General features: G+C 49.1%; 7 protein-coding genes across 7 annotated transcripts; all 7 read left to right on the forward strand.

Annotated features, from left to right (window-relative positions):
- Nucleotides 1–878: 878 nt before the first annotated feature.
- FPSE_08321 (uncharacterized protein) lies at nucleotides 879–6,456 on the forward strand (the record flags this gene model as incomplete). The annotated part of the gene is made up of 3 exons (XM_009261439.1): nucleotides 879–1,046; nucleotides 1,094–1,140; nucleotides 1,188–6,456. The coding sequence occupies 3 exons, from the start codon at nucleotides 879–881 to the stop codon at nucleotides 6,454–6,456; spliced, it is 5,484 nt and encodes a 1,827-aa protein (XP_009259714.1).
- A 5,934-nt stretch (nucleotides 6,457–12,390) lies between these two features.
- FPSE_08320 (uncharacterized protein) lies at nucleotides 12,391–14,348 on the forward strand (the record flags this gene model as incomplete). The annotated part of the gene is made up of 4 exons (XM_009261438.1): nucleotides 12,391–12,545; nucleotides 12,594–12,842; nucleotides 12,890–13,715; nucleotides 14,250–14,348. The coding sequence occupies 4 exons, from the start codon at nucleotides 12,391–12,393 to the stop codon at nucleotides 14,346–14,348; spliced, it is 1,329 nt and encodes a 442-aa protein (XP_009259713.1).
- Nucleotides 14,349–14,914: 566 nt separating this feature from the next.
- On the forward strand, nucleotides 14,915–15,954 carry FPSE_08319 (uncharacterized protein; the record flags this gene model as incomplete). The annotated part of the gene is made up of 2 exons (XM_009261437.1): nucleotides 14,915–14,992; nucleotides 15,040–15,954. 2 exons carry the CDS (start codon nucleotides 14,915–14,917, stop codon nucleotides 15,952–15,954), a joined length of 993 nt encoding a protein of 330 aa, XP_009259712.1.
- A 347-nt stretch (nucleotides 15,955–16,301) lies between these two features.
- FPSE_08318 (uncharacterized protein) lies at nucleotides 16,302–17,429 on the forward strand (the record flags this gene model as incomplete). The annotated part of the gene is made up of 3 exons (XM_009261436.1): nucleotides 16,302–16,495; nucleotides 16,541–17,208; nucleotides 17,254–17,429. The coding sequence occupies 3 exons, from the start codon at nucleotides 16,302–16,304 to the stop codon at nucleotides 17,427–17,429; spliced, it is 1,038 nt and encodes a 345-aa protein (XP_009259711.1).
- A 1,207-nt stretch (nucleotides 17,430–18,636) lies between these two features.
- FPSE_08317 (uncharacterized protein) lies at nucleotides 18,637–19,871 on the forward strand (the record flags this gene model as incomplete). Its single annotated transcript, XM_009261435.1, has 3 exons — nucleotides 18,637–18,875; nucleotides 18,921–19,242; nucleotides 19,290–19,871. 3 exons carry the CDS (start codon nucleotides 18,637–18,639, stop codon nucleotides 19,869–19,871), a joined length of 1,143 nt encoding a protein of 380 aa, XP_009259710.1.
- A 1,303-nt stretch (nucleotides 19,872–21,174) lies between these two features.
- Nucleotides 21,175–22,395, forward strand: FPSE_08316 (uncharacterized protein; the record flags this gene model as incomplete). The annotated part of the gene is made up of 1 exon (XM_009261434.1): nucleotides 21,175–22,395. One exon carries the CDS (start codon nucleotides 21,175–21,177, stop codon nucleotides 22,393–22,395), a length of 1,221 nt encoding a protein of 406 aa, XP_009259709.1.
- A 582-nt stretch (nucleotides 22,396–22,977) lies between these two features.
- FPSE_08315 (uncharacterized protein) lies at nucleotides 22,978–24,259 on the forward strand (the record flags this gene model as incomplete). The annotated part of the gene is made up of 4 exons (XM_009261433.1): nucleotides 22,978–23,137; nucleotides 23,199–23,214; nucleotides 23,278–23,836; nucleotides 23,915–24,259. 4 exons carry the CDS (start codon nucleotides 22,978–22,980, stop codon nucleotides 24,257–24,259), a joined length of 1,080 nt encoding a protein of 359 aa, XP_009259708.1.
- Nucleotides 24,260–24,420: the final 161 nt, after the last annotated feature.

Genomic DNA, 24,420 nt, shown 5'->3' on the forward strand with positions numbered 1-24,420 from the left:
CCCCGCTGTTATCATAGCGGGGAGAGTGTCGGGTTTAATAGTCGCTCGCGATTCAAGGCTCGAATGAATCAAAGAGGGGTGACACAAGGTTTATGCTCTTTCAACTCATTGATATAGTAGTCGTGTATGAAAAGCAGGTCTGCTGTGATTTGTGAAGATTCAACGCAGGTCAAAGTGGAAGTGGAAGTGAAGCACAGACATCAAAAGACAGGCACCCAACCACAGTGACGCAACCGGGTCTGTGGAGCTTAATGTTGTTTCTTTGGAGGGGCAAGTGACAGGGGCTTTAGAGATCGGTGGCGGAGAATCGATGACGCGACTTTTACAGTGAACTTACCCTAGAGATTATTGTCGATGGTTGTTTTCGGCGTTTAACAGCTTGTGTTTCTTGATAATATGTTGATGAGAGACTATTCTATTTTTTAGGCTATAGAAATTGCGTGACACCGTCAAGTAATTTTATGTTGTTGAATGTTTAGTTTGATGGTTCTGACAATGTACTTAAGCAGATACTTGAGTTTAGAAGGGTTTGTTCTACAGTTGATCAAGCTCAAAGACACATATTATGTCACAATCAACCAAGGTCTAAAACGATTAAAAACACGGATGATCAAGGACACCATATTTTTGTAAAAAAAGGATCTTGTTATTAGATACTTGAATGGTCTTGTCAAGTCGTGATTCACTTGACACGTGACGCCTTGTCAGCTTAGTCATGGTTCTAGTCGTGACTGCCTCAAGACACCTAGGCCTGCCAGTCAAACGCCTCGTCATTTGAGCTGCCTATTGCCCCGAATAAAGCGCTTTCGTACAATTCCACATAGACTTCTTTCATCTTCGTTTTTTCCAATTTTGTCCGATACCCAGCATTTACAATCATGGCGACACCGTCGTCTAAAGAAAGGGAGCTCCAGCTGCTAGATAGTGTGGAGCTCAAGATCCTCAACGTTGCCAATAAGGAAAAGAAGCTACATGAGTTGCTACAACGGTACCTTCCGCCAGTCCTTGTCAAGGCTTCCAGCGAACATGCTCAAGTTAGAGCTAAAGTAAGGGTCATGAGTATGATTGTAGACAAACGCTGAGATTATGACAGGTGGTGCAGATCTTCTCCAGGCTAAAGACGTTTATTCAACCGCCAGAGTAAGGAAACTCTATGTGTCGTTGAGTATCCGATGCTGACTCAATAGGGTAATTCTACCTGTGGGCGCCCTTCTTGACCAGTACAAGTCAAATGACTCCCCACTAGTCAAACAGCTTGACATCTCAGGAATCCAGCACAGTATAGAGCGCCTGGATGATTACGAGAGAAGAGAGCTTATTCCCAAGGCTTTGGCTGGATTCTCCAAGGATGAAGGTGTTGCACGATCCGGAGCTTTCTTCAACATCATTCTTCGTCTTCTCCTTGATGCCCGTATACCCCCAAGGGGTAGTAAGGATGACACCGACTACCGACAGGCAATTGGACTGTCGGACGAGGCAGATGCGAAATATCTTGCCAACCTGATCAGCATCTTCCTACGACTACGGAATCCTACACAAACCCAGAACTGGCCCACGGCAAACCCGACCCTAACCAAATCTGAGCTCGAGTCTCTTGCTGTGGAGAGCCCAGAGTCTCAAAAAGTTTTTGAGAGGATGGCGGAGCTAAAGCTCAAGCTCGTTGCGTTACTCGCAAGTGGTGCTTTCACCGATGAAGAAAAATTCCTGCCTGCGCTTTATGCCGCCTCAAGTTTTGACAACAGGCTAGTGTCAGCGGCCGAGGAAGTCTTGAAGAGAAGTTCCGTTTCTATGGAGGACAAACCTCTGGTCAAGCGTCTGTTTCATGCACACTCGATACTGCCGCCTACCTATCGAACTCGTATCCTCAACATGCTTTCTAAATCTACAATCTCAGCAACCATGTCCGACGACATCATGGCCGTCGTCAAGCTCAACTTTGCAAACAATGGTCAATCAACAGATGCTTTGTCGTTAAGCTTACTGCCAAAAAGTGCACTGGAACAAACCAAACTACACACTGCCGCGTTCCAATACCTTGCGTGGGTAGCCCGCGTTGGACCTTCGCAAGAAGGCTTCGATATTGCCGTTCCTCTCATTGACACAATGAGTGGTTTTATCGAGGATCATGGATGGCCTACTCCTGTAAGGACATCACAAGACGATATTGCGCTTCGATCTAAAGCGTACGAGACTATTGGAGTGCTAGCAAGGAGTGCCAAGATGCCCATCGAAAGGCGGCTGCAACTCGCTGGTTGGCTTTTCAAGTCTTTGTCCGAAGATACTACCAATGATGCTGTGGTCAACATCGACGGTGCCCTTTCCAGCTTAACGACTAACATTCCAGCCACTGCAGGTAGCGAATCTGAAGAATTAAAGACAATGTTACTTACATACATGTCGCTTCCCGACGAGCCCCCTGTCATCAGGAGTACTCGTCATGCCGTGGTTAAATGGGCGAACCAGTGCCTTACCTTTTCCGACGTACTTGGCCGTTGGATCGACATCTTGGCAATTGGAGCTCACCAAGACGAGAGGAGCGATGTTGTTGAACAAGGTCACAAAGGCCTCGACCCCTGGACTTATCATGCACATGCCGAGGCCGATCCTGCTCTGCCAGATTGGAAGGAAATGGTAGCCACCTTTTTTGGCTCTAAAATTAAGCCAGAAACTCATACAGAAACAGCAGCTCTACCTGGCCTGGAAAATGCTCATTCTGTTTTTGAGAACTTTGAAGGATCTCGAGTGGCCGCTTTTCCAGTTGCGCTGCGCTACTGCAAGCACATAATGTTCCTTACAGCCCTCAAGGACTTTGAAGTGCAGCCTGACTGGATGCAGACACTTGACGCCAGAGTAAAGACGGATATCAAGACCCGAGAAAAGATTCTCGGATACCTACACACTGTCGACAGTGCGTTTGTGGTCTTTTATCTGAAGGCTTGCCTTGATGGTGCTTACATCAAAGATTCACTAATCACGGAGGAATGTCTTCGTTGTTTTGTTGACGTGGCCTCCCTGAGCCCTGGTGGCGCATTGGGATACTTGACCGAGTTTAGTGATGGCCTCTTCCAATTGATCAAGTCAAACAACAAGGAGATTCGATCCTTAACAGCACGGGCTCTGGGAATACTCGTGTCTCACCTAGCAAATGACCCCACTGCGATAAACAACTGTCGTCAAACATTGAGTGCGCTCTTCGAGAATGCCGAAAAGCTAGCTGGACCTGAGCTCAACGCAGCAGAGGGAGGGCTGCTGGCATACAGCTATGTGTGCTCGCGCAGTGTCTACTATGGCCAACCTGTGCCTGAAGATATACAGTTTCCTCTCCATCTTCTTACAGGAGAGAATGTTGCCTCCTCTCTTTACGATACTGCTTTGGAGGCCTTCGCCCAGCTGTGGACTGCAGGTCTTGCTATCCCACAGCGTGAAGGAGATCACCCTCTTGAGACAGTTGTCAGTAAGCTTGTCACACCTGCGAAGAAGGGCAATGAGAAGGCGATTCTCGCTCTCGGAAGATTGGCAGCGGGACTGGACCAGAATGAGGATACTGCTGAGGATGGCTGGTCCCATGGAATCATTGGCAACATCCTCAAAGAGCTGTTCGCTTTGCACGAGATCAAGCAAGTCGAGGTTCAGTTTACTGTTGGAGATGCAATCACTGCAACTCTAGCACGATGGGAGTCCGACTATGTTAAGCTGACTCTTGATGTTGAACCTCGCAGCTGTCTTCAAAAGCGCAACGGTTCACGTGGCCCACTTCTCACTGCTGTTCTCAACAAGATTTTCGCAGACTGCAAAGCTACGAAGCCATCCTTACTCAAAGCGTCTGGCATCTGGCTATTCTGCATTGTTCAGTACTGTTCTCACTTGGAAGAAGTGCAGTCAAGGCTACGTGAGACTCAAGCTTCCTTCATGAGGCTTCTCAGCGCACGCGACGAGCTCGTACAAGAGACTGCTTCCCGTGGTTTATCCTTGGTCTACGAACGTGGCGACGCAGATCTCAAGAGTGCTCTTGTCAAGGATCTTGTTTCTGCATTCACAGGCACAGGCACCCAGCTCAAGGTTGACCAAGAGACAGAATTGTTCGAGCCTGGTGCACTACCAACTGGCGAGGGCAGTTCCATTACTTCTTACAAGGACATTGTCAACCTTGCTAATGAAGTTGGCGATCAGAGACTTGTGTACAAGTTCATGTCACTTGCCGCAAATGCTGCAACTTGGTCAACCCGTTCTGCGTTTGGTCGTTTCGGACTTAGCAATATTCTGTCAGAATCAGAAGTTGACCCGAAGCTGTACCCCAAGCTTTACCGTTACCGTTTCGACCCTAATCAGAATGTCCAAAAGTCGATGGACGATATTTGGAAGGCACTTGTCAAAGATGCAGGCGCAGTCCTCAGCACGCACTTTGACGATATTCTAGAAGATCTGCTTAAGAGTATTCTGGGACGCGAATGGCGCATGCGAGAAGCAAGTTGTGCAGCCGTCTCTGAACTTATCCAAGGCCAGCCTTTCATCAAGTACGAGAAGCGATACCGAGATATCTGGACGTCAGCCTTGAAGGTGCTTGACGATGTCAAAGGCTCTGTTCGAGAAGCTGCATTTAAATTGTGCCGAACTCTGTCCAACACACTTGTGCGTCAACTTGAAGAGGGCACCAACGGATCCTCTGCTCAATCCATGATGAAGGAGGCTCTTCCATTCCTTCTTTCCGACAAAGGTATCGAAAGCTCAGTCAAAGAAGTTCAAGCTTTTGCAGCTATTACTGTGATCGAGCTCACCAAAAAGGGTGGCAAGGCTCTCCGACCTTTTATCCCAGACATGGTACCTCAGCTGCTTGGCTTGTTGAGTTCCATCGAACCTGAGCAGATCAATTGGCATTACCAGCGGGCTGGAGAAGACAGTCGAGACCAGATCGACAAGATCCGATCGCAAATGGTGAACCGTTCTCCAATTTCCGAGGCTATTGAGAACTCACTTCGCTTTATTAATGCGGATGTCATAGCGGAACTGGCACCCCGATTGGAGGCTACTATCAAGACTGCTATCGGCATGCCCACCAAGATCGGGTGTAGCAGGGTCCTGACAACACTATTCACACGCCACACAAATGATGTCAAAGGAGTCGGCAACAAATTCCTACAAATCATGGAGAAGCAGACCATGGACAAGAACGACGAAGTCAGCCAGGCGTACGCTCGTGCTACTGCATACATGTTGAGAGCTGCATCGGACTCGGCCAAGAATCGATTCTGCAAAAAGTTTATTGATATGTACTTTGAAGCAGAAGAAGAGTCACGTCGTCAAAAGACTGCAGACGTGATTGTCGCGTTGGCCAAGGTTTCTCCTGATCATTTCACTGCACTCGAGACTCAGCTGCTTCCTTTCGCTTATCTGGGCTCTCACGATACTGACGAGTACACCAGCAAGGTGTTCAAGGAAGTGTGGGAACAGCACGCGGGAAGTAGCCGTACTGTTGTGCGCTACGTTCCAGAGATTGTGTCCTTGGTGGAAAGATGCTTGGATACCGCACAATGGGCTCTTCGACATGGCGGTGCATTCACAGTAGCTGCCATGGTTTCTGATGTCGCAAGTGCAAGCGACGCCAGCGGTCAAATCAGCGATGCCAACTTGACCAAAATTTGGCCCGTATTTGAGAAAACATTGGCTTTGAAGACTTTCGATGGAAAAGAGAAGCTCCTCGACTCTTACCCTCAATTCGTTGAGAAGGGTAGAAGCCTGTGGACATCAGACACAAAGATCGCCGCTCAAATGGAAAAGATTGCTCTCCGAGAGGCGAAGCGCAATAACGATGAGTACCGTGTTCATGCATTCAGTAGTCTGTGGAAATTCACCAAGGCTCGAGATGATCTCGACATGCTCGACAAGATCACAGAAGTTGTTACACCCTATCTTGACGAACTCAAGGGTGAGGATGAGAACGAGGACAAGATGGACATTGACTCCAAGGATCAGGTCAAAAAGGAGCAACTCGCCGAAAAGACTGCATCCAATGGATTCGAAGCTATTGCTCGAGGATATAACCGTACTGCTATCAAGCAGGACTCCCTCCCAGTCCTGGTGAAGATCATCAGTATCCTCAAACCTTATCTCGAAAGCCCCAACTTTGCTCCAATCAAGCGTCACGTTTGGTATGAATGCGTTCGTGATCTCATGGACGACGCAGTGTCTCCATCAAAGAAGCAAAACGACGACGAAGCCGTAGCGTTGACCTACCTCTTGAGTCTTGATATTGACTTGATTGATACTGGCACTGAACCACAAAGGGTCATGAGAGCAAAGGCAGTAGGTGCGCTATTCAAGGCAAAGGCAAGAGGAGTCTTTGGTCAGAGTGGTCCTGATGGATCTCAGCTGAAGACTATGGTCAGCAAGGCATTGGAAGCTGAGAGGTCGCTGGAGGTGCAGAGAGTGTTGAGGGATATCCTTATTGAGATGGAATGAGGCTTGCATCAGTGTTCATAGATAATAGACGTAAATTAAAGATTGGAGTATCTTGTGTCTTTTAATCGACACAATATTCGTCAGTATTTCACACAATGTTCTCTGAGATCCTCATACGATGTGCCTACTGTACCACTCTCACTTATCTTACGATTGTTCACGACTGTGTTACACACCTCACCTCAATAAACCGGGCATCACTCAACCCTAAACAACGCATGCTGTGCAACGAGACAGTCCATCTGCCCAACGTTACACATCTCAATCAAGCCTAACGTGAGCCTAATCCGTCTTGAACAGGGCTCTTTCTCGTTAAACTGAAACAGATCCAGACAGTTCAAGCGACACAAGAAAACCTGCAGCTTCCGCCTTGTTTCGCATGCGTCGTGTGGTTTGTTGATAAATCAGGGCCTTGGAATGGGACGCCGGATCGGACCTTGGGAACGGCGATGGCGTTCGGCCGGAAACGTCGGTGTTTTTGTGATCCACTACCGAAAATTGTCATTCCGTACGACGGAGTAAAGTCGCCGAGAGCAATGTTTGCTCTGTACGTGCTGCAAGACGAGATTACAGGCAGTACAAATTTAATTGATGCCTAAAGTCAAGCATCACCATGCTACGGCAGATCTGTCCAGTTCTTATCTGACCCAATATCAAGTTGAAAAGCAACCACCATTGGTACAAAACTGTGACCAATGTCTGGCAACAAATGTGGGAAAGACAAGGATGGCAGCGTGGTTGATACCCCACCAACCGACCACTTTTGAGATCGCGGTGTTGCTACCGGAGAGGAGACCAGTTAGAAAGGCATGATGATGCGAGTGTTGTGTCATGAATAAAAGATGCTCTCTCTCGTTCCGAGCTACTGGTCAAGAACCAGTCAAATCCATCAACTCACGATTCAGTCTCTCGAGTCGCAGCACACAGTGGGGAACCTTTCAAGAGCATCGGTTTCTAAGCCGCAACTTGCGTCACCAGTCTGCTGCTGGGTTTTCCACGAGGGTTGCAAGGTGGGATGGACGATCTGCAAGTATCAACCAGGCCCCCGGTCCCAACCTGATGAATGCGGTTAAAGGGGAAGCACCAGAAGCATTAGAATTCGCGAGCCGATGGGGCATTGTCTTTTCAGGTAAAAGTATCGTGAGATAAACCAGTTCTTGGTTCTCATCCTGGCAACTGCGAAAAGCAAATCAGAATAAAGGCCAGTTTGTCAGTAGCGACAATGTGCACTGTCTTGCAGGTAGCCTTTTCAGTCTCATTGGGTATGCTAGCCTCGGAAGTTCACCAGTCATCATCAAGGTTAAAGATGGTTTGTCTTGCAGAGCGATGTCGTATGGTGGATGTCAGAAATAATCTTGGTGTGCAAAGTGATCCACCAGCACGATGCCCGGAGGCCTGGAAAAACCTCCCATTTGTTGATGTTCCAATTGAAAATAACGACGGCGTGCTGCAGTGGCACGGTCCAGTCCAGATGGTCCCAATTCCCATGTGGTGATGGTCACCAGTACAAACTGGGTTTGATACAGTATTTGATGTGACGATACTCATTCCGAGTGAACTGAACAAGAACCAATTCTGCTGGGACCTTTGACAAAGCGAGGGACAGATGTGCTGACACAAAGTTGGTCCAACCCCGGTGTAACTAGTTTTGATAGGGTTTCCTGTCTTGGCGCAGTAGGAAACCGAGATCTTGTTGGAGCAGGGCACTTCTGCATGGGCTTTTGTAGCGCCACATCTAGTTTGAGTTAACACTTTTCTCATGAGGGTTTACCACCAGGAGCAATACGGTCGACCAAAATAGGTCGCACGAGTTGCGTCAAACAATGATAAATGGCAATTGGCTGTTACGGGTAACCTTAACCTACCAATCGCCGAGAGCTGGCCTGTGAATTGGTCACGGATCTTGCATCTCGAATGAGCATTGATACACCAGGAATGGGCAATCAAAGGGGCGTTCTGTAGATGTTCCCTTGATCGAAAATGGGCCGAATTATGGCCAAGCTGTCAGTGTTCAGCGTCTCCGAGACCATGTCGCAATGCTTCGTTTCGGCATTACTATTCTGAGCTCGCTTGTGGCACATCGCTATGACGAGCATTCGATGCCGCCATGAGGCATGCCACTAAAGCAAGGGATTCTGGGGTTGACTAAAATCCAGGGCGGGCGAGTATTGGCGTCCACCTTACAAGGTCGGAGATATTCAGATAAATGAGAGGTTGAAACATTATCGTCCCTGGGTGCGCCGTGCGTTTGTGATATGCTCGCGCTTCGTTCGGTTAACATGAATAGATTTGAATGGGATGCTGCTCGCCCGGTGAAACCAACAGGCGAGGCAAGGAACGCTCCCTTCATTCCATATCAGGGTCGACATGGACCGAAAACGAGGTGCATTGACTCAAAGCCATGCCCAACTTTGCTTCTCGTTGCCATGCTGTCCTCCTGACGACTCAAAGCCCTTGTTGTCAACAGCGATCATTCACCTCCCTGTACTCAGCTCTCCTGTCGCCAGTGCTGGTCTTTAAAGTGCCGCACTTAATTAGATCGGGTTGCTTTCCAGGACATCGACCCTCCGGATGCCCTATGATTTCATGATCCACCACCTACAGGGCTGTTACACAGGGGTGGTGTTGCTGGTTCGTCTCGTCAAACCTGGCCTGCTTTCAGCGCTCAGCGCCATCGTTCACTGTCCAGCATCCAGTTCAAACGGTGCCTAGCTGCAGCTTGGGCACTAGGCCTGAGATAGCGGCACGCCCGCCGTCAAGGGTAGCCCTGGTTGCGGAGAGCCACAGAACCTTTTTTTATCGCACCAGGTACCCAAGCATGGCTAAACTTGGTCAGACAACGGTACTTGTCATAGACTCAATCGTGGTGACCAGATCAATCAACAAGGCCATTGTAGCTAGGTGGCCTCGAGTCTAGAGGCTCGAGCTTTGGTTATGTTTCGTAGAGCACTTGGACCATCGCTATCGCCGTAGCAAGTCCGTTGATTGTGTGCATCACGATGATCATGAAATGCCGATACTGTGCGGAAGAGTTGAGCAGCTAGGGCAAGGCCCACAGCTTTTGTCATTGTCGTTCTTGTTCTCCTCCCTTCCATTCACTCCACATAGCGACACACACTTTCCTCAAGCCACGCCCATTCTCACTGGCTCCCACCATGTCGTAGTGAGCCTCTTCTGGCTCTTGACTTCCAATAGAAAAGTATTTCGATGTTGTGCGTTGCTTCTCCAAAAGCCCTCTTGCCCTTCCCCCCTCTTGTTAAGAAGGTGTAGAGAACTCCCCCTCCCAGATCTTAACTTTGCCGTGAATTCTTGCTTCCGTAACAACCGCATTCTTGATCGTGATCATTGTCGTCTTCGTCCTTTCTTGAACGCTTTGCTGTGTCACGGAGTGTCCGTTGCTGCGCCTGTTTGCCCAGGTCCACGCTACCGTTACCATCATCTCATCTGGATTCCGTGCACCTGCAGCCGCTCCGTCACTCGCCAGTGACTTGACAGCGTCATTCGTCCATTGAGGTGTTTCAGTACCACCCTTAGCAAGCCCACACCAAGATCCAAAGATCCCCTTGTCAGCGGATACGGCAGCCCACACCCCCTTGTCGACAATTTTCCCCTACCGGTACCCTCGTCCCCGCGCGCCCCCGATTGTTCCCAAGAGCAAGGCCTAAACAAGGCAAGGTTAAGAAAAAAAAAAGCTCGTCTTTTTTCTTCTACCCTCTCCCGCATTACGACTCATCCCACGACTCTCTTTCTGTTTCCCCTCATCCATCTTTGTCCTCATCACGGTTTTCACGGCTCTTCCCTTGCGCGTGTTTCGGAAATTTGGCTGTGACAGTTACTGTTGTTTTTGTTGGCGCCTAAAAGTGAGTTTGCTTTCTTTTGAGTTCGTTTGTCGATTCCATGTCTCCCTTGGTACTTGTGGTGGTGGGTGGAGGTTTGTGAGATCTTGAGCCGGATATCAGCTTCTCTCGACGTTGCGCGCGCGCACCATCGACATCAATCAACTTCGAACAACGACCGGTATTCTGGAAGTCAAAGTCTGCTTCCAATTGAGATTCAAGAGGATGCTTCATAAATTGAGTACATCTTTATACTCGACCGCATGTGTTCGTCCGTCCATCCCGAAAATACGCACGACAAATCTCGAAAAGGTCTGTCGACAATACTGAAAGGCAATTTGACTGTGTCATTTGCTGTACAAAATTTTGCCACACGCCTCTCCGAGAAACTGTCCGACGCTCGCCAACCCATCGCCTGATCGGCATACTTTTCAGCTTCGCATATCGAGAGCAAAGTCAAATTAAGTCGATGGTGGCCACAGGGAACAATTAAGATTTCCCGGGCAGTGGATGGAATTTGGTCGAACTGTTGCGAAATGTCGAAGAACTGCTAGATGGAGAGTTTTGGGAAACAAGGCCGCTGAATGGCTTCACCAAGCCGGGGACCAGCCTCTGAAACGCAAATTTCCTGGATAATTTATCTGGATGGACGGCGATTTGACGTGCAATAAAGCTACGTCGGGCCTGGATATCGGAAGGCAAACTGGACGCTGGATCTAAACCTTGCACCAAAATTGGCCGACGACATGTGCCCAGGACTTTTGGACCGACACGGACTTGCTGGAAACCTCGACTAGATTGCTAACACAAGTACAGGTTAAGCTCATTTCGGGAACGTTTGCAGCTATCTTACCACATTCCTTTGGAATCCTTGGTAAAGCACCTTGCCCCGTGTGAGAACGACAATTCGGCGTTTCGCATCCCCTATCACTATCCTCTAAAGCATTTCATTGCTTGTATCGGCGTGACGGCGTCCTAGAGATTTGATTCGCATCTGTACGGATACTTTTCGAAGTGTTTGTCGTTTCCAATTCTCGTTCGTATCTTTTTAAGGATTAGACTCGGTGTGAAGGTACGGTACGTATTGATACTTGGATCTTGGATCTTGGATCATGTATCTGAATCTAACATCAATTCTTCAGGTCTTACGATCCAAATATAGCGACTTACTTCGTTGTGCTTTCGGTACTCGATTCTCTTGACGGTAAGTTCTCAACTCCGTGGCCGCCACCATTGTACCCCTCTTTGCCCCTCCACTGGATGCTTGGATTGCAGCAAAGTTTGCGATAGAATCAAATCAGACCTGCAACTGCAAAGTGTGGCTGTTTTGCCAAAGCTTGAGATGTTTTTTGTTGGGTGAAGTTTGGGTTTGGCTGGAGCTCTTCTTGCCTTCTCTGACCGGGCAGGCACCGACAAAATTGCAAGAGCCAGCCGCCCCAAAATTCTCAGCACCTCAACTTCTTCCCTCCTACATTCTCGGATCACTGGCGCTTTGGTTTGGTACTGACATATCATCCATAGCGCTTCTACGACCTGTTTACGACGTGTACGAGTTATTACTCACGGTAAGTTGCTTTATCACATGAAATGTCAAACCGCATCGCCCCTGGACAATAAGCCGCTCGGTGCAAAGGATCACAGCCTTGGTTGGCCAGCCATTGACGGACACGACCGAATCACTCCGGTTTTCATTGCCTATGGATGGACCTTGCGGTATTGAGGATTTCTGGCCCTTGATTCACAATCGATACGGCCGGATACAGTTCAAGGCATTGTGCTTGCGCAATCTCCTTTCAACTCTGATTATGTGCTGATTGTCCGGTCTATTGTCACGTCCTAGCGTCGGCCTCTGCCCTCAGCTTCCTCGATTGCTATTGTTTCCTACCACTTGTGCTTAGATCAATACCCAATTCAAGTCACTAATTCTTCATTGCAGTCTTTTTTGTTGCTCCGCTCTGTCAAGCTCTGCAGCATCTTGCTCTTCGCATTTTGAACATTTAAGCTTTTGCTTCGTTCCTACGGTTCGTTACCCAAACACCAATCATCGCACGACGATTCTTCGACTCGACATCCATCGCTGACTTTTGTAAAGCTCATCATGGATATGAACCCTGGTTTCTCTGGTGTACCCGCTAACAACGGTGCCCCTTCCGGCCCTATGGCCTACTCCAACGGCACTCCTCCCGCCCCTGACATGGGCGGCGTTGCCCCTCCCCCTGGATCTGGCCCCGACTCTCCCAAGACCACCCTCTGGTAAGTCAAGATCCCCACCAATGCCTGCAACGATACTGATTGGCATAGGATGGGTGAGCTCGAACCTTGGATGGACGAGAACTTCATCAAGGGCGTCTTCTTGTCTTCGGCTCATGAAAATGTAAACGTTAAGGTCATCCGCGACAAGAACTCTGGCAACGCCGGCTACTGTTTCGTCGAGTTCCAGAGCCCCGAGGCTGCCACCAAGGCCCTCAACATGAACGGTTCACAAGTCCCTAACAGCAGTCGCTCCTTCAAGCTCAACTGGGCCTCTGGTGGTGGTCTTGTTGACCGACGGTATGTCACCCACCTACACTGTCGATATCGCTTACTGACATACTTAGGGATGATCGCGGCCCCGAGTACAGCATTTTCGTCGGCGACCTTGGTCCCGAGGTCAACGAGTACGTCCTGGTTTCTCTCTTCCAGGCTCGTTTCCCCTCTTGCAAGTCTGCCAAGATCATGACCGATGCTATGAGCGGTCAGAGCCGCGGCTACGGCTTCGTTCGCTTCTCTGACGAGAACGACCAGCAGCGCGCCCTCGTTGAGATGCAGGGAGTCTACTGCGGTAACCGACCCATGCGAATCTCTACTGCTACCCCCAAGAACCGTGGCAACCACGGCTTCGGTGGCCAAGGACACCAGCATGGCGGTCCTATGATGCCCGGCATGCCCCAGCAGCAGCAGATGTGGAACGGTGGTGGGATGCAGGGCTTCCCTTATGGAGGTTTCAACCCTGCTACCCAGATGAACCAGTTCACTGATCCCAACAACACCACCGTCTTTGTCGGTGGTCTTTCCGGCTACGTCACCGAGGACGAGCTTCGATCATTCTTCCAGGGCTTTGGCGAGATCACCTATGTTAAGATACCGCCTGGCAAGGGCTGCGGTTTTGTCCAGTTTGTCCACCGCCACGCCGCCGAGATGGCCATCAACCAGATGCAGGGCTACCCTATCGGTAACTCTCGTGTCCGCCTCAGCTGGGGTCGATCTCAGAACAACTCTGGCGTCGGCACTCCCTACCGCCCTGCTCCCCCTCCCCCTCACTACATGGGCATGCCCAGCCACGGCGGACCTGGCAACTACGGCCCTCAGCACTTTGGTGGCCCTGCTCCCGGTCCCCAGGGACCTCCTGGACCTCCCGGCCCCGGCCCCAACGGCCCTCCTCAGGTAAGCATCTTGGCTCTCACGAACCGTTGATGTACTGACAAATAAGGAGTATTAAACAAAGCTGCACGCAGTAATATGAACACGATAACTCGTTGATCAAGGGGCTTTTATACGAACGATCCCCCGGCACTTCTATTTCCTTGGACTCAATTATCTTGCCTTCTCATGGGCTACCATGTCGAGCAGAATCTATCTGCTTTCCGTGGCAGTTTATGAGCGATACCCAACCTTGACTGCGATCTGGGTTATGACTTTAAGTTTTATGGCAGCTCAGGATTTCTACACGACACCACGCACACTCCATTTCCTTGGGTCTGAATCATGATTGGCGTTGGAGATCTTCGGTCCCTCCGGTGGATTGTCATCAATTCAATTCATTTAAGCTACTTGCCTGTACCGTCTGTGTTTACTTTAGTCACTCACTGCTTTTTCCTTTATTTTTGACTGCCTTTTAACTGTTGCTTTGCGTGATGTGTCACGCCTTTTTTGCGAACTACTACTGCTGCTGCTGCTGCTGTTTTTTTATCCTCGTAGTCATTCCTAGCCTGGTACTCTGGCTTTGACTTGGCACGCATCCCGTCAGCTTTTACAGGAGGATCAGTTGCAAGGCGCTGCAATCGGCGTCGTGGGTGAGGTTTGTTCGGCGTGGCGGTTGGATCGTGGTTAGCGGCATTCCTGGTGCGTTTGGGGATCGATCTTTTGCAAAAAAGTGGCTGGGAAAAGAATGGTCTTGGCTATGATTGAGTGTTGTGTTTCTGACGAGGCGATAGGGAGTTTGGTCTGCGGATTTAGGGAGTCTATTATCCAGTTCAAGACAGACCGATATTTGAATAGCAAAGCTTTAACTGACTCGTCAAGATCGCGTGACACAAGACTCGACACGTATGAAATCCCCCTCTTCTGACAGCTCAAAGGTACAGCAGCTAGCTCAGCACCTCCGCATCTTGGACCTCCACATAATGGAGAGCTGACGTAATTTGCTTCTCCGCGATAGCCCAGACAATAGGGTTTCGAGGCTGATGGGGATAGCGATTGGGTCTGAGACGCCCTCAGGGTATCTAGTGCTTGTTGTTATGCATGCAGCATGATACCTTCATGACCTTGAGTGGAACTTTATTTCAGAGTGCTTTAAAGCTGCTCCACCTCCTCTTCTTTCTCGAAACTTTGATTCCCCTCAATTAGGATTTCTCATACAAATCATGTCGTCTACTGTTGATCTGAGTGCTTTCCCCACAGCTGCTCCCGCTGCTCCATCAGCTGAGATTCGCTACGCGGATGTAAGTTTGTTATCTGTTGCAGTGGCCAGTTGACTGACAGTTTACAGGTTGCTGTCACAGCAACCGCGAAAGAGTTCAAGGGCGTATACCGTGATGACAAGCAGTGCCACGAACCAGACTTTCTCAACACTCTCGACCGAGCCAAAGATGCAGGTGTTAGCAAGGTCATGTTGACAGGCATGTCTCTTTCAGACGCATCGCACAACGACAGCATCACCAAGCAGCGTCCTGCACAAGCTTACTATACCATTGGCGTGCATCCGTACCATGCTTCTGAACTGGAACAGGGCGGAAAGGCGTACCTTGCTGAGCTGGAGCAGAAAGTCAAAAATGCCCTGGCTCAAGATTCGCCGCATATCGCCGCCTTTGGCGAGCTCGGTCTGGATTATGACAAGGAGGAACATGCATCCAAGGACGTACAGAAGAAGGCTTTCGTGGCGCAGTTGGACCTTTTTGTCAAGAACCAATGGGATCTCCCTCTGTTTTTGCACTGTCGCAATGCCTTTGACGATTTCGTTGAGATAATGACCCCATATATGGAGAAGCTACCCCGCGGTGGGCTGGTACACAGCTTTGTTGGAAGCGCATCACAGATGGAGAAGCTTGTGTCTATGGGTTTTGGCGTGAGTGTCAACGGCTTCAGTTTCCAGACCACAGAAAGTTTGGAAATGGTGTCCAAGATCCCTCTTGATGCGTTGCAGCTCGAGACGGATGCACCATGGGGCGAACTCAAGAGCACATCTGAAGTAGTCAAGCAATACTGCGCCAACGCGAGACCTCTGCCGGCGTCGAAGAAGAGGGATAAGTGGGATGCCAAATGTATGGTCAAGGAGAGGAATGAAAGCTGTACCATGGAGAGGGTTGCTTTGGTAGTGGCGGGGTTGAAGGGTGTCGCTGTTGATGAGGTTGCCGAAGCGGCGTGGAGGAATAGTGTGAGAATGTTTGGACTTGGACGACGCTAGATGTTCAAAGTAAATAATAGTTATATAAATAAAGCGAGCAAGTCGCTAATTCTGTTGAGATGGTTATGAGGTGTTTCTTGGTGATTCTTCAATTGAGATGCCTGCTGCTTCGACAACAAAATGAGTATCGCCAAAGGAAGACGGTGGGTCTTATCCGAGTACGAGTCCCTAAAGAGTGTGAATAGTTTCATATAATAACCCAAAGTGGTTAATCCAGCTTCAGGCTCCAGCAAAGCAGGGGTATCGTCCAGGCTGACAACATATCCTCGAAATTGACCATGTCTATAAATTAGACATCATGGCCGAGTTTTTGAGCACAATCATGCACACTCAGCTTCATCTTCAAAATGACATTCGCTCTAAGCTCTGTACCGGATTACGATGATCTCCCCCAGGTTGAAGGTATGCCCAAGGGTTGTGCCTGGGGAGTATTTGACCAAGATGGTAAAAAAGACATGGTTGGGACACTCAACTTCTTGACTCCAGAGGTTGTTCGCAATGCCGCTCTCGAAGTCAAAGATGGCATCTCGATATCTTTAAAGTAGGTCCATGATCCCACTGATCGCTCACCACTGACACTCGCCAGTTGGCCTTTGAATGCGATGACCAAACTCAACGTCCCAGGCCGAGCAGTGTCTGAGCATAAAGTCTTGTATATACCCGAGAGCTTGGCAGGACTCCCCTTTGAACAAGGAAAGTCCTGGGATGATGAAGTCAGCTTCAACACCCAATGCAGTTCCCAATGGGATAGTCTGTGCCACTTCCAGCATCAAGATTCAGGGTTGGCCTACAATGGTGCCAACCCAGACAAAAAACTATTGTCTGTTGACTCAACTGAGTCCAACACCATGCCCACGCTAGATCACTGGCATTCGCGCGGTTGTATCGCCGGTCGGGGTGTATTGATTGACTACGCCACTTACGCTGAAGAAAAGGAGATCGATTTCCATCCGTTTGACGGGAATCGCATCACTGTTGAGGATTTGGAAGCTTGCGCGGCGTACCAAAAGGTTGAGTTCCAGCCCGGCGATATTCTCCTCGTCCGCACAGGCGCTACGGAAGTAGTTGATAGGATGGACCCCGTCGGATTGGGCAAGATGATGGCTATGAAGCTCAGCGGCCTCGACGGAAGTGAAGAAATGGCGAGATGGATGTGGAACAACCGGTTCGCCGCAGCTACATCGGACTCGAGCGCCTTTGAAGCGTTTCCTCCACTGAAGCCCGATGGCTCGATCGGTGGAATGAAGGATCTCGGTACGTTGTGTTGAGTTTGTGGTGGACGATTGCTGATCGTGACAGTGCTTCATGTGTATTGCTTGAGCTTTTTTGGCATGCCGATTGGCGAGTTGTGGGATTTGAGCAAGCTGGCTGCGTATTGCAACAAGACGAAGAGGTATTCGTTTATGATGACTTCGACGCCTTTGAACCAGCCTGGATTGATTGGATCGCCTCCGAATGCGTTGGCTATATTTTGAGAGCGTTGGTAGAAGATGATCGATGGATTGTCAAGGAGCCTGAACGGAGGGATTGCGGAGAAGTTTCATAGTGGCTTGGACAAGACGAGAAATGTATTTGCCTTGCATAGTTTTGTAATGAGTTAATATATCGCATCTTGTGGAAGAGTCGTGGTGATGATGGTAGGTGTGCCGACCCATTGTTGTGCTCGCGAGTCTCTTTTCGATCGCCTGTCACTTGTTGATATTGAGACCGCCGTCCGACAAAACCAAGTAACAATTGTTCCATCTCAATTTTAGTCGCTCAATAGCGAGAGTTAAGAGCAGGCGGTGCGCGATTTGGGAACTTGTCATAAAACTCCTGTGAGTCCTGACGACTTGTGCGGGCTCTAGGTATGATTGAGGTAGCCGACTTCTATCAGCGGAGCGGTGCTAGGGTATAGGTACAGTACTAATCTCTTCAGCGCAGTTGAAGATAGCACGTCAGTTAGATCCTTCTGTTCTTAACAAAGCAGGGCCTCATGTATCCGAGGGCACGCTTTCCCAAATGAACGACTCGAATTGCAAAGCGCGAATACGAACCTCAGACTCGGCCACAAACCGAACAATCGAAATGTAGTTCTGCTTCCCAGCGTCTAGAACAATTCAGATCGTCGCAAACCGTTGAATGGCACAGTAAAGGATTCGTCTATCGCAAATAGTCAACTTCCTAAACAGTTCAATTTCTTAGCGAGCTTCAGGAACACCCGCAACCCAGTGCCGGATCGAGATAAACAGGGTATCACTAACAATCCGATTGGCCTGTTACTCAGTATCTATCGTATATAGATTAGATCAGATCTCAATCAATTACTCCAGCTGTAATAAACTGGAGCTTTAACAGTAGACGTAAGAGTTGATAGCTCTCGCATTCGGATACGCCTCGTATTCGTACACCGTATCAAGGTATTGCCTACTTAGGAATCCTTCTGTATGGAAAATCTTCTTTGACAATCTCTTGTTCGTTTTCGCAAACATGCTGCATTTCGAGTGTGATGTAAGTCTTAATAGATGAAGAATATGCGGATGGCAGTTACGGTTGTTCAAGGGGCTGGAATCATATCAACCAATTTCCTTGGGGTTCCTATATAAACAAAGTCAGTTCTCTTCAAGTCAGACCATAATCATCACTCACCAATTCATCCAATACCCCAATACTTCCTGTTCCTTCTACAAATCTATCACCAAGATGCCAACCACCGAACTCATCTCCTACGACGAGGCCCAGAACTCAGCATTCGATAATGTCCTCCATGGAAAATCAAAAGAGTCAAGAGGTGGTATGCGAGCCATGATGAACAAAGACAACAAAGCTCATGCTGCCGCTGTTGACGAGTACTTTCAGTTCTTTGACAACAAAAAGGCCGAGGATGAAGTGGAGGCTGTCCGACAGGAAAGAACCGACAACTACGCCAGTTTGACAAGACAGTAGGTGACATGATCATTGATATCGGGTTTTCACTGACCTTTTAGATACTACAACCTTGCCACAGATCTCTACGAGTACGGATGGTCTCAGAGTTTTCATTTCTGTCGCTTTGCCTATGGAGAGTCCTTTGACCGTGCTATCGCTCGACACGAACACTACCTCGCTCACAACATTGGCATCAAACCTGGTATGAAAGTCCTTGACGTTGGGTGTGGTGTTGGTGGACCAGCCCGAGAGATTGTCAAGTTTACAGGAGCTCACGTAACCGGTCTGAATATCAACGAGTATCAGGTCGGACGTGCAGGTATCTATGCCGAGAAGGAAGGACTCTCTGATAAACTCAAGTTTGTTCAGGGCGATTTCATGGTTGGTTGTTCGTATCACTGGTCACTTTTGGGTGCTAACGAGGATAGAAAATGCCCTTTCCCGATAACTCATTCGACGCCGTCTATGCTATCGAAGCAACCGTTCACGCACCCTCCTTAGAAGGCGTCTACACCGAGATCCGACGTGTCCTTAAACCAGGCGGCATCTTTGGTGTTTACGAGTGGCTCATGACCGATATATACGACAATGACGACCTTGAACAACGTCGTATCCGTCTCGATATCGAATTAGGCGACGGCATTGCGCAGATGTTCAAGATTGATCACGGATTATCAGCTATCAAAGCGGCGGGTTTCGAGCTGCTTCATCACGAGGACCTCGCAGCTACAGATGACGGGACGTCGCCATGGTATTGGCCGTTGGATAGCGACATGCGATATGCACAGAATCTAGGTGATCTGTTGACGGTTTTCAGGATGAATAAATGGGGGAGACTGGTGATGCATAATCTGATTGGGGTATTGGAGGCTTGCTCGATTGCGCCCAAAGGAACAAGAAAGACGGCTGATGGATTGGCCAAGGGAGCAGATGCTCTGGTTGAGGGCGGCAAGAGAAAATTGTTTACGCCCATGTATTTGATGGTTGGGAAGAAGCCTGAGGAAATCTGAGGGTCCAGATCCATGTCGGCCAGATCCATAGGGCTGACTCCATTTGGAACCCATGCAGGTGGGTTGCATAAAAGCGGTGTTGGTTGATGGGATATTAGATAGAGGCCAGTTTTAGTGAGTGTGTAGCCTAAGAGCTGCTAATAATTTCATCTCATCTACTCCAAGTCCCCTGTGTTTAAGGCCCCGCCTCTTATGAAAGCTGAAAAAGAGCGGGCGGCAATAATATGGCGCAGCACGTAAGCGGGAACCCACTGCGAAATATAACTGAAACCAATAGACAATATTCCAACAGGACAAGGATTGTTTATTCAGCTATAAACAGAATTAACCAATTGACCGATATTCAAGTGGACTAAAGATGGGGAGAATGAGATCTTATCGATAGGGCGTTGTCCTCATGTCGCAATCTTTTTGGAGCTATAATCTCACCCAGCCTCAGTGTCCACGCGTCAAGGACCAATTGCTAAAGGCAGATCGTCCTATGACTCTGTGAATAGCAAATATACAGGCGCAGTTTGTCCATCCTTCGGAACAAGAGATTTCCGTGCTGATTTGATCATCCTCTGAGCCATTGTATAGATACGTGTTGGAGATCTCGACTAGATCTCGACCATGGGTCATCGCGGTGACAGGGCTGAAGCAAGATTCATCATAATTCGTTATCTGACAAGACATGGCCAGAGACGAAAAGCATAAGATGACCTTGTCAAGATAATGCATGGATGTTATACCCATTACGACATTCTCTTTGCTGTCGCTAGGTCGTGTCTTGTTTGGCAAAGTGATCTTCAAAGTCCAGCAAATGGAAGTGCCCGTCTCACGTCATCGTCATAGTCATTTCGTGGCGGCTTTTAATACACAACCCAACGACAACCCAGCCAAGCCCAAGGGATGGAATCAATCTGTCGCACACTCGTATCCTAGTCAGTCTTGTCTCATTCAGTGGCTGGTCTAGATCCCTGCTCGTCTTGAACTACCGTGTTTTTTTAATCCCCGTGGGCCCCCCTCAACTTTTTGCATCTTTTCTTCCCCTCTCTTCGAGCTCAGCTTAGCTTAGACAAGCTCTTCGTCAATCAGTCCACGCGATAAAAGGAATTGCTGAGCGAATTACCTCTGAAAATACTGCACAAGAGCGACGACTTGACACGATTGATACGGCTGCCATTTCATGCGACAAGTACATGGTTGCGCCGACACCGACTATTGGAAAGCCTTGCCAATATCGTGGCTGCAGAGAACCGTACCTTGCAGCTGAAACACGCAATCCGATATACTGCGCGATACATAAAACAATACTTCCAAAATGTTGAAAAAGAAGGAAACTCTCACCATCATCACGCCTATCCCGGGCTTCATCCCGAGACAGCTCGCCATCGATCTTCTTCACTCTCACGGTGAAATCATCACCCTCAACCCGCTAGTCCTAAGCCACAAACCCATCCCCGCTCCTCGGAATGCCGCCGCCGACGAGTACTACAGCACCTGGTACGAGATCACAGAGCGCATTCAGTACCTGCCCGGTTTGGGAAAGATGGGATCTGGAAAGCTTACATTCAATGGTTGTTTCCATGATATGCCATGGGGCATGCAGTCGCATATATATATCCCCCTCGGTATCGATATGAGGAACAAGTACCGCATTATGGGCAACCAGCCTGGTCTTGAACCTCCGGAGCAACCTGAGCTTGGTCTGGAGCAGCTAGGCGCACCAAAGGAAGGTCTCTACCTGCGCACTGATGTCGATCTCAAAGCGAATATTACTCTGATGGGGTTTGTCAAGGCCGAGTCGAGGAAGGCCAGTGTTGATATGGTCAACCGCATGGTCAAAAAGGCAGAGCTTCTCGATGCTGGTCTATTAAAGGCCATGTTCCAAGATGGAAAGCTCAAGACTTACAACCCCAACGATCGATCTGAGAGTAGTCAAGCCCGACAGCAGGCTCTGCAGAATCCCTCTGCCGGTCTACCAGACGCTGCTCTCCATCCCGGTACAGGGCCCATGAGCCCAGGTCCTTCGTACCAGCAGCCCTACGGATATCAACAGCAGATGCAACCTCAGCGCTCACCAACATACCCATATGCAACTCCCGACAATGCTGGATCTCAATACCCCCAAAGCCCCTACGTTTACCAAGCTCAAACACCACCACCAGGCAGTCAATACCCGGGTCACACACCGCCGCCCGGCGCGCAGTACCAGCAACAACAGCAACCACCGCCAGTCCCCCCAAAGACTAACATCCAGAGCTTCCCCATGGAACTCCCCGGCGACTACTACCACCCCCAACAGTCCCCTGGCCTTCAACCAAGTCCTGGTCTTCAACCGAGCCCTGGTCACCCACCCAGCAACTTCCGCAACTCGACAGGATCCTACGACCCGAGGTGGTCGCAGTCAACCACTGAATCGCACCGCAACAGCGCATACTCGCAATCCACAGGTGGCTATCAATCGCCTGTGCCAGGACATCAGAGCTTCGCAGCGGAACTACCTTCTCATAACGAGACCAAGGAGGAGCATAGACATTAACGGCGACGGACGTTATTTAATGAACCGAGATGAGGATACTTTGGGCAAAGAGCGATGCCGGTCCTTTAATATTTTGGAAACATTCTTGGAGGAAGTGCCGCTGTTCTGGGGTGAAAATGGTACGGGACAGGCGTTTTGTTGGAACGGATACATATACCTTTTGTTAAACAATGTTATGCTTTTTATTGTATTCTTGGTGTCTCAACGTCTCCGCAGTCCGCACGCAGTTCGCAGTCCGCAGTCAACAGATATCTTAACGATCGCCATCTGCACCCAGGCACGCCAAGCTGGGTCATGCCTGGCCTACCCATCAGGATATCGGAAAGATTGGCTGTCAAGATCATAAAGGACGAAATTAGTAGGTCAGCTTATGCTACTAAGACTATTGTCTTTAGGACATTTATTTTTATACCCTAAGGCTTAGGGGTCAACGTTCCTGCTTGTCGTATCTCGAGACCACAGACGTACCTTCCCTTCAGTCATTGCCGAAGTCTATAAACGGACACCGGAGAGCCACGTCTTTTGCCCTTCATCACACAAACATCATCACAATCATCACGCCGAGTATCGTCAACCGTCAAGATGCTGCAGCAAAGCACACCGCCGCCACACGTTGCAGCTTGTCGCATTTCCGACATGAAACCACGCTGCTCAGTGTCCACTAACGATGGATATGAGATCCTCTGCAACTTTGACTTCTTTGACGTAGTCAAGAACAAAGATGCAGTTGCCCACGATCCAGGTATCTCGCCCTCGATCCGCATCTCTAGTTATTTTATAGTCAAACTAACATATTTATCTAGACCCTAATCCGCCCCGGTAGCAACGTCCGAAAAAGGGTCCTCATGCGTTGGGTCCTTATGCTAAACGGTACCTCCCAAGCCCCGATTATCTCGAAAACCATCATCAACACAACAATTACCGATTCACGGCTGTGTTCAAGGCCATCAAGGCCGCAAACCCTGATTTCCGTTTCGACACCATTGACGTCATTATATCCTCCAGCGCGTTGGCAGGACTTCTCCTAAATTGGGCGGTACCTACCCTCGGTCATCTAACTCTGGACCTGTTCGGAAACACGCTCGTCATCAGTGGCATGGAGGCATACACTCATCACAAATTCTGGAGCCAGAGTAGTGACATACATGCATTGCACTACTTAGCGACGACACAACCATCCAAAAACCCACATCGTGCTGTAAAATACAATTTAGGCGGTCTTTCAATCATCGTTGTCAGCGAACCTAATTTAACCTATACCGATACTGGTACCGGTACCGGCAGATCCAAGAAACATCGAAAAGGAAAGACTGCACCTGTCACTGACTGCGCGGCTATGTTCGCATTGCAACTTGGGCCGGACTCGTGCTGTGACAACAATTTGCACAACTCAATCGTTTCGTGGCTCTCAAGGGCCGAGTACATTGCCAAGATGAAAGTCGTCAGGAAACCTAGTACAGATGAGCTATGGTTGCGCAGCCTCGACGTCATCCCATCGACTCTTACCTTCCCAACATAGGAGCAAAGAGAGGGTGTTCAGAATGCCCTTAACCGGGTGGCTGGTGTTCTACATTGGTTGCGGGAAGCAGTTATTGCGAAATCAGAATCGTCCACCAAGTTCAAGGTTGGCGGTTGGAGTGATGTTGAAGGGGGGGCCGTGTCCACTCTAGCATTGTACGATACCGAGCAGGACTCCCGGGTCCTGCACCGAATGTATGGAGAGTTCTGGGACAATCCGACAACAGGGTACGATGCGGCAGAGCAGGACACAGGGGATGAAGATATTGCGGAGTGTTTGACAAAGAAGCACCTGCAAGCCCTTGCCGAGGTGAACGGGCTGCAGCGTTTTTTGAAGGAGCGATGAACACATTCTGTTGTAGGCAGGTTACAAGAAACCAGACAGCGATAATTGAACATGCTTAGAATCAATGCAATTACTCCCTCAGGGTATTAGAAACATTGGCCTCTCAGAGCATAAGAGATAAAATTATTTAGAGTAGCTTATGCTACTTAGACTAGGCTTCT

This window comes from Fusarium pseudograminearum, chromosome 3 (assembly GCF_000303195.2).
Source record: "Fusarium pseudograminearum CS3096 chromosome 3, whole genome shotgun sequence".
In the NCBI taxonomy this organism is placed as follows: domain Eukaryota; kingdom Fungi; phylum Ascomycota; class Sordariomycetes; order Hypocreales; family Nectriaceae; genus Fusarium; species Fusarium pseudograminearum.